Below are 12,279 nucleotides of genomic sequence, written 5' to 3'. Positions count from 1 at the left end.
GCTACTCTAAATATTATAAATGAAATTTTATTTGGTTCTGAATGTCCATGACCTGAACAACTCCACTTCTATTAAGGATTGTCTCCCTTTGTAGAAGACAGTGGAGAAGTAGCATGATATGGTCAGGGGGATGGAGAACTTTAGACCATATGGAGTGGACCTGAGGCCCCTGATAACCTATTTCTCAAAACATTATTCTGACAAGTCATTCGATATGTTTGGTTGAGTTAGCTGCTGCAAGAAGGCTGTGGGGTATCTTCTTGTTTTTCTAATCTGTTCTCTTTATGTAAAGACTTGGAAATAGCAGACCTTTGGGAGCAAGGTAGCAATCTGGATCCCAAAACATGTTTCTCAGATGTGTGTGTGTGCAAATATATAAAAACAGAATGCAGCAAGAGTTGACCTTGAGCTTAAAATGCTGCTCAGTGAGTGCATCTTGAAGAGTTGAGTTCAGCAAGGAAAACCAAGAATGCCTTTTTATTTCAGTGTTACCCTCTCTGTAGATGGGCTCTCCTTTAAGCCATCATGAACTGTTCCCGGCCTGTGGTATCTGGGATCTGAGGATAGGCTGAATTAGGTTAAATAGGTTCAATTTGGTAGGGTTTTTTATTTCTTTTCAAGTTCAAATGATGTTTATATGTGGCAAGTTTTAATCTCAATTCTTAGAGTGGTTTTTCTGGAGAAAGCTTTGACCAACACTTGGCTTATCCTCCACCTGCAACAATGGACTTGCATGGCTTTGGCTGAGTGTCCCTGATGGACGTGGGAATGGGGCCCAGCTGGTGGCCTGGACACATTCCCCAAATAGCTGTGAGAAAAAAACCCTCCTTTTGTTGTGAAGGGCAGATAAACCATGGAACCACTTCCAGGTTTGTCTTTTTCTTCTTCTCTGAAAGGGCAGGTTTAAAGTCTTTACACCTTTAGGAAGATATCCCAGGTTTTTGAACAGCAGGTATGAGAGATACCCAGGCCTAGGGAAACCTCAAAAATCCAATAGTATTTATATTTAGTATTTATCATTTCCATGTGTTTGCCAGGTATCTAATAGCCAAGTCTGAGTTGATGCTAGGAAACTCCAACTCTTTTTAAACTTGGAGCCCAACTGGAATTCAGTGTTAATTTTAGCTTTATCTATCTCTCTGTGTTTGACAGATGACTTTTCTAACTCTTTTAAACTATCACCCTTTTTTAAACTAAAAAAGGAGAGATTTAGATTATATAGGAAGTTAGGAGGAAATTCCTTCCTGTGAGGGTGGGGAGGCCTTGACTCAGGGTGCCCAGAGAAGCTGTGGCTGCCCCTGCATCCCTGGAAGTGTCCAAGGCCAGGCTGGATGGGGCATGGAGCAACCTGGAATAGTGGAAAGTGGCCCTGAACTGGATGAGTTTTTAGGGCCCTTCCAACCCAAACCATTCTGGGATTCTGTGGTCAGTCTATGTATACAAGTCTCTGCTTCCCATGTGATGCACCACAGTATCAGGTTCATTTCAAAAACTGCTGCAAAGAAATAGATCTTGGGAAGTCACATGTTATCAATTGTACATATCTGCTTTATGCTCTACAGAGCATATTTAATCTTCAATCTTCCCTCTGAAAATAGTGCTTCCATTATTGTTGTCATAAAATAAATTGTTGAAGGCATTTCTTAAAGAATTTCCCCTAAAGTCACTGCAAATGCTTTTCTTTATTTAAGTCCAGTGAAGGATAAGATTTTTTTTTTTTTTTAAGTTGTTACCATTCTTTCATTTCTAAGTAAGAGGAAGAGCTTCAGCTTCTTACAAGTAGAAGAAAAAGCAACTAGATTGTCAATGGTGTGATTTTATTTGTGGCAAAGTAAGAGTTAAGAAATGCATTTATGAAAAAAACAACTAACATGAAGCCATATGCAAAGATGTATTTGTAAATAGAAGGCAGCATTTTATTACCTCTCATTTTTCTCTCTTTCCTGCTCCTTGACATTAAACCAGGATTGCTGGTGAGAATGGCAGCCCCTGAAATGGCAGCAGCTCTTGATCCCTGTGACACAACCATGTCCCCAGCTCTGCTTTCCTCTTTCATTTCTTCTCTCAGCTCATCTCACACTGAACTTGCATTTCTGGACGTGATTATTAAGCGACAGTTTTGGTTTATTTACCATCTGGCCACTGATGTGTGGTTTATTAACCTAGATTTCCCATTATTAAGAAAGCAAATGGTAAATATCCAGGTACGTGAAGCACCAAGGCTGTAAGACCTTAAAAGTTTGGGGTTTGTCCTCAGGAGAAAGTGAGTCTTGCCTTGTGCTGCAGAAACCCCTGCAACCACTGCCAGGCCTATCAAACCTGTTTGTTCCTGCCAAATGAGTGTCTGTTTATGGGTAAAAGGATGCTTCTCATGCCATGCACTAAAGTACATCATAAAAATATACAGCCTCTTAAAAGTAATTCCCACTAATGAGTTATTTTTAAGTCTTCTTAAACATTGGCATGTTTTGGGAGAGATTTGAGGTTGTTCAGCCTGGAGAGGAGAAGATGCTGGAAGAGACACTGGAGCGTCTTCCAGTGCCTAAAGGGTCTCCAAGAGAGCTGAAAAGGGGCTTTGGACAAGGACCTGGAGCAACAGGACAAGGGGGAATGGCTCTAAACTGCCAGAGGTCAGGGTTAGATGGGATATTGGGGAGAAATCCTTCCCTGTGGGGGTGAGGAGGCCCTGGCACAGGTTGCCCACAGGAGCTGCCCCATCCCTGGAAGCGTCCAAGGCCGGCTTGGACAGGGCTTGGAGCAGCCTGGGATAGTGGAAGGTGTCCCTGCCCACGGCACAGGGTGGAATGAGGTGGGCTTTAAGGTCTCTCCCCACCCAAACCATTCTGGAATTCCATGATTCCATGGGAAGCCAAAGGCTGTGGGTCCTGGCTGCAGTGCAGCTGCTCTGCCTTTTGCCTCCTGCATCCCTTTGAAGATGACTCTGAGGCTAATAGATTCCACTGCCAGACCATGGATATTTTTCCCCCTTTTAACTGCTGTTGAATAAGATTACACACTCTATCCACTTATATAGCCGGTATTAAAGCTATCTGGTGAATTGAAAAGCCACCTGAGTGTTCTTTAGCTGGAATAGCTTGAGGCTATATATTTTTTCAAGTTAAAAGCTCTAATGATGTGCTGGATGATAAGTTTCCAGGCAGAAAGAAGCCCCTCACTGTGCATGGGGGAAGGTCAGGTCAGTGACAGAGACTGAACTTCCAAATTGCTCTTTTTGCATGAGGAGTTGTGAGAAGGGAATTTCAGAGTGTTTGAGTAGAAATTTGGTCTGCTTTTGAATTTAGCTGCTGATTCACAGGGAGCTGTGTAACTAAGCAGTGGTTTAATTTCCTTAAAACTACACGGGACAATGCTAGAAATCTATTTTTGAGGTAGTCCTATAAGAAAAAGTGGGTCTATAGACCTCAGGAAGTAGAAAAGAGAGGGATTCACCCCCCGAACAGCAGTTGCTGGGTCACCTGCACTTAATGGCCCATAGAAAGAGAGGAAGACTAAGAAAAAAATCCACATTTCCCACCCCTGTCCCTGTCTTCAGAGCAGAACTGGTGGAAGACAGGATGGAGAGACTGTGTCACCATAGACCATCCTAGCCTTGCTGCCTCTCCTGGGGCACTTTGTTGGTTACAGAAATACATTTTTCCATCTTTAAATCAACTGTATTTAGGCCCCAGCCTCTCACTGTGCCCAGGAGTAGACCCTAGGAACTCTCTATAAGGTTTTAGACCTTTTCAACCTGTATTTTAGACTCCGTTTTATCCAATAAAATATATAAATCTCCTCTTTACTGGAGTATCTACACACAAAGGGGTATAAATCGTCTTGTGGCTAGAGCTGAGTTCTCCATTAATCTTTCCCTAGGGCTGAAACTAACAGCACTTGCAGCCTGTGTGCAAGTCCTTACAAAGGGGGGAAAAAAGCTGTTTGAAACGTGGCTGTTGTTTGTTTAAACATTTGGAGACATTTATAGTGTGATGCTGGCTTGTTTTTTTTACCCTTGCTCCTCGTCTTTTGTTTGTGTGTTTTTCAGTGAATCCTTCCAGGCAAGAAAAGTTTTGCTTGTTTAACTTAGTAAAATGAAGATTGTGGAAGGATAGGATTGTGTTCTCTAAATGCTTTAGGATGTAAACATCACAGAGAGAGAGAGAGAGAGCAGCTCTTCAAGCTAAAGGACAGCTCTGGCAGGAGAGCTAATGGAGTACATTGGCCATTTAAGCTGGAAATTAGGAGTGTTTGTAACAGATTGAACAGAGAAACTTTAGGAAGCTTTCCAACCAAAAAAGGATCTGGTCTGGCTAAATCACACACTTTTATGGGTTAATTTCTGTGGGTAGCTTAGTTTTTCAAAGTTAAATGCACCAGAAGTATCATTATGACATATTCAGACAACCACACGGGCCCAGGAGAGGTGGATGGAAAAGGAAGGAGGGGAAGGTTCTCAGCCTTTATGACATGGGCAATTCAGGCAAAATGAATTTATTGCAAGGCTTCCTCAACAGGTGCTGATGAAATCTTTTCTAATTGCTCCTTTACCATATCCCTCCTCATACTCTGGATCTTTAACTTGTGATCTACTTGCTGTATATTGTTCTGAGTTTTATTATTTTATTCACTTTATTTTTTTTTTATTTTACTTGCAGTAGAAATGCATCCTGTTCTGTGTTTGTTCTGATGTGGACAGAGCTTAGTCACAGTGACAAGAGTGTAATGAGTCAATAAATACAACCAACCTAGATCATTCACTTGTTTTGCTTGAGTTTTGTAAATCTTTTTCATATCTGGTGTTTTATTCATATGTTGTGATGTCTGATGTCTGATTCAAGACGAGGGCTGGATATATAAGATTTCACTTGCTGTGATTAATTCAAACAACTAGGCTGTTTCTTTCCTATAAATTTGATCCACAAAATTAAGTTTTTATGTTGCTCCTTATTTACTTTTTTAAGTCTACAGTCTAGTTTCTCAAAAGTTAAGTAAATTATGTTACTACTCACATGTTTGAGGAGTCTTAAGACATCCTTGGGTACTGAAAAGTCATAATTCTTCATACACCAACTCTTCACCATTAGTTTGCTAATTGTTTTATAAATGTGTAACGTTGACTCAAAAAAATCCATCTGGAGTTTTTATGTTCTTCATCCAACTAAACGTGACCAAGAAGCATCACAGGAAAGTCTCTGTTATTTTTCTTTAGGTCTAGAAATCTGGGCAGAGACCTGTGCAGTGACAGCAGCATTGTATTTCCCTTTCCTTGAAAATAAGTAGTCCTTGCTAGAGTCAAAGTGGGAAACTGAAATGTAACTTTGATTATCTTAATGCGCTTTTATTTTATCAGCTCTTAATCATCACTCTAATAAGCAGAGAACCAATAGACGTGGGTTGGGACAGAGGTTTATGATTGAGAACACACTTTCTTTTCATTATTTGCATAATGTTTCTCTCTGGTGCCTGCAGGTGGTTGTCAGCATTTGCTTTTCTGTTGATCGGGCTCCAATTCCTGTTGTGCATCTTTTGCTCTGAAGGGGAAGGGAAATTAATCTATTATTGATCAGGATCCAATTCCTGTTGTGTGTCTTGTACTGGAGAGGGAAAGGGGCATTAATCCACTCTGGGTTCATAATTCAAACCATCTGCAGGCTGTACCTGGGAACGGGGAGTGTGTTCCATTAGGCAGTTTGTATTTGTAAGGTCTTTTTTTTTCCCCTCTCTCTCCCTCGAGCAATCTTGAGATACCCTGTGATTGTCATTTCTCCTCTTTTCTCATATTCTGTGTCACAGGCAGAGATTGCACATTCCTGATGCCATAATGTTGTGCTATATGTGTAATATTTTTGCTATTTGTGTTGGTCTCTTATCTCCGATCCTGCTTTTTTCTAATAGAGGTGTCCATAATTTGATAAAATGAAGCTTTGCGTGTATCCTGCATAGTAATTACCAAGGCATTTCTGCATCCAGTGCAAGCCTGGAAGTCTGTGGGAAGTTTATGGTGAAAGTTTTCTAATAATTTTCTCCCGGGATAACTTATAAATGGTTTCAAAGTTCTGTTTAAGTACTCAATTTCTTATTAGCTTGAGGGCAGAAGGTGATCTCTTCCATGAAGTGTTTTTCTTGCATAGACAAATTTCATAATATGAAGAAGTAAATTTATTTTTGGGTACTGATTCCTGTGGGGGATCCCTTCTTCCCTGCAAGCTGGACATTGAGCAGTAATTGCAGTAATTTACAGTGAGGGTAGGGATGAGGAGCAGCCAACCTCACATTCCAGGCTCTTGATTATTTGGATAATCCTCCCCCTTCCTCCTGCTCATGGTCACCTTGTTTGGGTTAAGCTTCTTCAGAGGGTTGGGACCTATAAACAACCCTCAAAACTAAACCTTATCATTGTGCTCAAGCCTGAACTCAAACTATTACTTCTTTTCAGGAGAGAAACACTTTCTCTCAGTTTCTGTTGAGGCTGGCTTACCTCATATCTCTGTCACATGAATCTGAGCACCCATTGAAGTAATACACTTAATATTCTGCACTGCAAATACAGGCATAGATAAACTTTGCATGTCATAATGTAAAATCTGGGGAAGAACTTAATGTTTATGCATTTCTGAAGGGGAAGGAACCTATTGTATCTCCAGTCACCCGGCCTGGGTGAGATTTCAGTTCTGTTGAGAAAATTAAGCACTGAAGTGGCTTTGATAAAGTCTGTGATCTTTATAAACTGTAAATGACAATATTTAAAGTTCCCTGTACCTTATGTGTCAATCCATGTACAGAGATAAAAACACTGTCTTTCCAGAGATGATAGGGCAGTGTACATAATTATTGTATTTAAATAACAAATTAAAATTCTACAGCTCATCAGTACATAAAAAAATTCAGTGTTACAGAGGCCTTGGATGGGTTTCATTCCTGGTCAGGCAGGAGGAGGGAGGGGGAAGTTCAGCAGGCTCAGAGATGTGTGGCCATACACAGCCACAGGTGATAAAAACAAATAGACCGTGCAAAAGTTGTTCATTCTTTCTTCTTCTCTCTTCTCTCAATTTATCTCTGCTTTGTGGGGGATTGCCAGATTCCTGAATTCCACAGTCTGGAGAGGAGTTTATGTTCAAAGGGATGGAAAAACCTCGGATCATCTCTTTCCATTTTCTCTTGCCTCATTTTTTTTTTTTCTTTTTTTGGCTCTTAAAAAAAAATTAACCAAACAAAAGTTTAGTATGGAAAACATTATATCAATGCCAACTTACCTTAATATCTTGGGCTGTGAATGGCAGCAGTTCACCAACTGCTTCATGAGCAGCTGGGAATGGCAACCAGTGGAGGAAAAACTCCCTCCTGTCCTGAGTCCAGGCCTTTGGTGTTCCCACAGTCCTGCCTCAAAGACTGTTTGGGGTCAGTCCTGAAAGCCTTGCAGGTACTGAGCCCTTGTAGATCCTGGTAATGGCTCAGACAGTGATAAATGAGAAAGTTCAGAAGCAAAGGGGAGATTGGAAATGCTGGGAGTGCAGTGGCTAAAATGGTTAGAAAGGAAAATAAAGCAGCGTGAGCTCTCTTTTGGAGAACAGTCCCTGTTGGATTAGGACTCTGCCTGTGGCAGTCCTTCTGTCCAGTCATCTATTAAGGGATAAAATCAGATTAAGAGCACATCCCTTAAGTGTTTTTCAGTGTCACTCAGCCTTGTCTCTGCAGCTTCTCGCAGGTTCCACCCAGATTTACTACGTGTAATAGTGAGGCATCCCCTGGCTGCAGCTCTGGGGTCAGTGCTTTTCCCTAATGTTGCTTTGCTTTTTTAGCTGAGAGGAGGGTTCAGAAAGCAGTTGAAAAAGAAAGAAAGCCTTTTCTTTCCAAAAAGATAGAATATAGCTGGGAATGGTGGTTCCCTATTAGTGGATTCATCCTACTGTAGCTCTGTTCCTGTGTGCATTTGTATTGCTCCCCCATTTCAGTGTCCTTAATAAATATTTTCTTCAGAGAAGCTGAAGTTCAATCATTGAATTAAAGGATATGTTGGAAATTGAGCAGTTCTTAGATAGTGTGAAATGTGTAGGGGTACATGGGATGGAAAAGGGGGGGAAATGGCCACAGATGGGAGCAGAGAAGCTGAGGGGGGGGAGGAGGAAAAGGAAGAGGTGATGAAATGCCAGAAACAGCAGAACCCTAGAAAGCTCAGGCAACAAAAAGCCTGATGAAGTAAAAAAAGGAACAGTGAAAAGGAGAAAAATTCAATTGTTTTTGACAAAGGCATTTTTAAAGAAAATGTCTGTTTACTAACAATGACATTCTGCATTGGATTTTCGTGTAGCATCAGTCAAGTAAAATCACATCTGTGTGGTGCATGAGGAGGCAGGAGAAGGATGGAGTGGCTTTATTGACAGGCAGGATGAGAAACTTGGGAAGTCTGGGTAGCTGTTCATTATGATTGTTTGAAATAACTCTCTGCCTTCCCCAGCCTGATGGAAAGCTGATCTGCCACATCCCATCATCCAAACAAAATCCCAATGTTGCTTATCTCCAGTGTTGCTGCTCTGACACTCCAGCCTGTGGATTTCTTACAAAGGGGTGAAGTTATGAAAGGATGAGGCATGCACAGGTCCCAAGTTACAGCCCTGTTGAGATTTTTACTCTAAATAAAAACTAAGATCCTCCTTTGGTGTTTCAATTAGCCATAAACCAAAGCTGCAAACTGCCCTCTGCAAAGGGAGTCCTGGGAATGTCCCTGTGGAGTTTGATTTGGCAGGATTGGGGTCAGAGTGAGTTATGGGAAGGGATTTCTTAGTGCTGCAAAGGGAAAATTAAACTGTCTTTGAATATGAAATAGGAATATTCATGCTCCCTCCATAGTGTTTAGGTAATACTTGGAAATTTGGTTGCTTTCTGTATATGTTTGTTATGTCCATAGCTGACCTTTGCAAGTGGATTCCTGGGAATCCAAGTTCTGACCATTTTCATGAGCCCTCTGTCTCATATCAGTATCAGTTCACTCACAACCTTTAGCAGCAGCCTACTTTTAACAGATTTGTTTCGGGGATGGTACAAATTAAAAATAAACACATGCTTTGTTTAGATTCTTGTTACAGTCAGTAAGAAAGTGTAAGAAATCACCCTTTTCCTGGCTGCAGGAGGGGGAATGTGCACTCTTATTTCCTTTCTTATCTGCTGGGTGCACACAGGGCCACTCATGTGGGGTGATGGGGGTGAAGACAAAGCTGACTTCTCCTCTTTGTCTGGTTTTGGTGGGGAGCTGATAAGTCAAACACGTAGTTTTCCTCTCTTCCAGATGGAGATAAGAAATGATTACTGCCAAATTAGTCACTGGCTTGTTGATCTTTCAGCATTCACTGTTGTAAACCTTCACCTTGGGCAGAAGTGGTGGGGAACAGTGATGCTGAGGTTATTTCTTCTCATCAGTAACAAGCTTCTAATCTGATCAGCTCTTGTTTTCTGGTGTTTTGTTTGGTTTTTTTAATTACTATCTGGAAAATTTCTGCCATGAATACCTATATGGAAGTCTGAGAAAATAGATTTGCTACCTGATGGCATCGTATTTCCAGGACTGTTGACGAGGAGGTGTAAAGTCCACTAACAGCTTGTGTTTTGAGATCCTGTGTGTGTTGCACAGAGATGCTGTGTCAGGTTGACAGAGCATAATTAGGGGAACAAATAAATGTGTGCTTACACTTTAAGTACTATTCTTGAATACTTGAATTTATTCAGAAGTGTGGGTGGTATTCTTAAAATTTAAAAAGGATGCTCCATGCTTCCATCTCCTGTACTACACTAACTGCTGTCAATTAGAAAAACATCAAAAGGTAAAAGATTTGTCAGAGAGAAGTCTGCTAACCTTGTGAACTTTCTGAGCCCCATGACCAAAGCTTTTGTCTTTCCAGAAAGTGAAATCCAATGTCAAGTGGCTTTTTGCATGCTGGGTATGATCTAAGCAAAGAATCTGTTCATTTTCTGTTCTTTAGGGAATTACTTCAAATTTTAGGGTTCATACCTTGCAGTTCTCAATTTCCCATTCTGCTTAATGGGCATAGAGTAGCCTCTTGTGCAGAAAACATTTGATGAACTGGCTTGCTTTTCCATCAGTTTCATTTTATTTTCATTACTTTTCCCTGTAATTTGTTTATTGGTTTCTATATCTTTGAAAATTTTATTACTCTGTTATTTAAGCTAAAAAATTGCTAATTTTTCTTTCCCAAATGAGTTGCTTGAAGCAAAGTACCTATGAATACATGGGTATTTTAATTCACTTACTAAATGCATACAGAGAAAATTTACAAGCTGCCTTTTTACGATTTTTTAAGTGTCTGCTGACTGTTGCATAAGCTAAATTATTTACAGTATGAAGCCTCACAAAAGAGTAACATATTTGGGTTATTTACTTTCCTGATAAGAAAAGGGGATTGAAGTTGCTGTGATATGCTGCTTTGTTAATTTTATATTTGTTCCCCAGTGTGTAAAATTCTTTTTAAAGAACTAACATGAGTATTGTCAGACTCTTTTGAAATGGTATGGAAGGGGTAAGATTAAACAAAACATGAAAAGGTCTTAAAAATATAACTCAGCAAGTGTTTGATAAAAATAAAAGTGCTCAACAATAGAAAACCTTTAGGATGCTTAATTTATTTGCTCTGTTTTTGAGAATATTCCCAGATGGAGGGCAGGGGCCAGTTCTTGGGAGCTGTGGGGTTTGGAGCAGTGCAGGGAACACCAACGGGAATGGCCCCGCTGGAGATGCAAACCCACGGTGAGGCTGGAGGGTGACGTTTGCAGCAGTGCCTGGAACGGGGCATCCTCACTGTCACAGTCCTGCCTCCTGTCACAGGAGCCTCACCAGGTGTGTCTGTGCCCCTGCAGGTGCCACCAGCCCCTCGGACACCGCGGCTCCTGCCATCGTCGTCCGCCCGCACAACACCAGCGTGGTGTCGGGGAGCAGCGAGGCCACCCTGGAGTGCGTGGCCAACGCCAGGTATGGGAACACCTCCCCAGCTCTCAGTGTGACTCTCTGTCTCTTCCAAAGAAGGACAAACGATTTTATTTTCATTTTTTTATTATTATTAATTTGGAGATTGAAGCAGGATGCTTGCTCTTCAGAGCAACCTTATGAATGATCTTGTTTGTCCAATATTACTGAATTAAACCTATTGATTTTTCTGGCCAAATGAGGATGCAGGCAGGAGTGCTTTCCCGCCTGGTCCTCACATGGAAAGGAAAAGAAGTGCTGTTCAAGCAGCAGGCATTATCTTAAGGAAAAAATTATGGTGAGGGTTAATAATATTTCAGCTGTTCAGAGGTGATACTGTTGAACAGTTGATGCTTCCCAGTAAATAAACTTAGTGAGGATCTTCTATGAAGTCATTTCTTTCAGGCACTCTCATTTTGCAGTGATTATTGCTCAGCTGTTCATAATGCACTGTAATATAGAATTCACAGCATTCCTCCTATGTTTCCATCTAATCTGGCCTTGAATAGCTTTGAATTTCAGGGGAAGTGAATAGTTGAAGTCCTCGGGTGATAAGACCAACTGATTTACGTTCCCCTCTGAGGGCAGAGATGTTCTTGATATGATTAATATTGTTTTGGTAATTGAGTTGTAATGAAAGCACTTCCCATGCAGCTGATTCCCATAGCAGTATTTACTCTTTTTGCTTGGAGAAATCAAATTATTAGCACTTAAGTTCTATTGCTGTATCAATTAGCTGTACTTGCATAATGCCACTTGAGTAGTCTGTAGCCCTTGATGTGCAGAAGTTATATATGCATTTACTTTCTACCAGTGTGTTTTGGGGATAGAGGAAGACTTAAAGAAGTTTTATAATCTGTAATATGATATTCCTCATGTGTATAAATATATATATATACACACACAGATTATGCTGTAATATATATGTGTTTTATGATTTTATTCTTGTGGTTTTTTTGGCAGACCTCTTGAGAGGCTGAGTGTGACCTGGAAGAGGAATGGAATCAAGATCACCAGTGGCATCAGCAGCTTTGGGAGACGCCTCACTATCACCAACCCAACCTCTGCTGATGTGGGGATGTACTTCTGTGAAGCCAAACTCAGAGAGAGCACAGAGGAACCAGCAAGAGCAAAAGCTTTCCTTTCTATATTGGGTAATTCTCAAGGCAATGTGTTTTTTAGTAAAAAAGGCTCTAGGCTGAGATCTAATAGGAAATAAAATTGATATCTTAATATTTCATTGACCTTACATTTGAACCTTTCTTCAGAGAACAGAACAAAGGAGGTGAAGGAGGGTTATCTTCCAA

At 40.8% G+C, this 12,279-nt stretch overlaps 1 protein-coding gene across 3 annotated transcripts in view; it reads left to right on the top strand.

Moving 5' to 3' along the window:
- Positions 1 to 12,279, top strand: part of SDK1 (sidekick cell adhesion molecule 1) — a 387,842-nt gene that overhangs the window by 222,251 nt on the left and 153,312 nt on the right. For all 3 annotated transcript variants that reach the window (XM_069030219.1, XM_069030218.1, XM_069030220.1), the window contains 2 exons: positions 10,867 to 10,978; positions 11,936 to 12,126. In XM_069030219.1, coding sequence (XP_068886320.1) covers positions 10,867 to 10,978; positions 11,936 to 12,126 — 303 coding nt within the window. The remainder of the gene's footprint in view (positions 1 to 10,866; positions 10,979 to 11,935; positions 12,127 to 12,279) is intronic.

Source organism: Aphelocoma coerulescens, chromosome 14, assembly GCF_041296385.1.
Source record: "Aphelocoma coerulescens isolate FSJ_1873_10779 chromosome 14, UR_Acoe_1.0, whole genome shotgun sequence".
NCBI classification, from domain to species: domain Eukaryota; kingdom Metazoa; phylum Chordata; class Aves; order Passeriformes; family Corvidae; genus Aphelocoma; species Aphelocoma coerulescens.
Note: the sequence above shows the minus strand (reverse complement) of the source record. Positions and strands in the feature narration are given on the sequence as shown.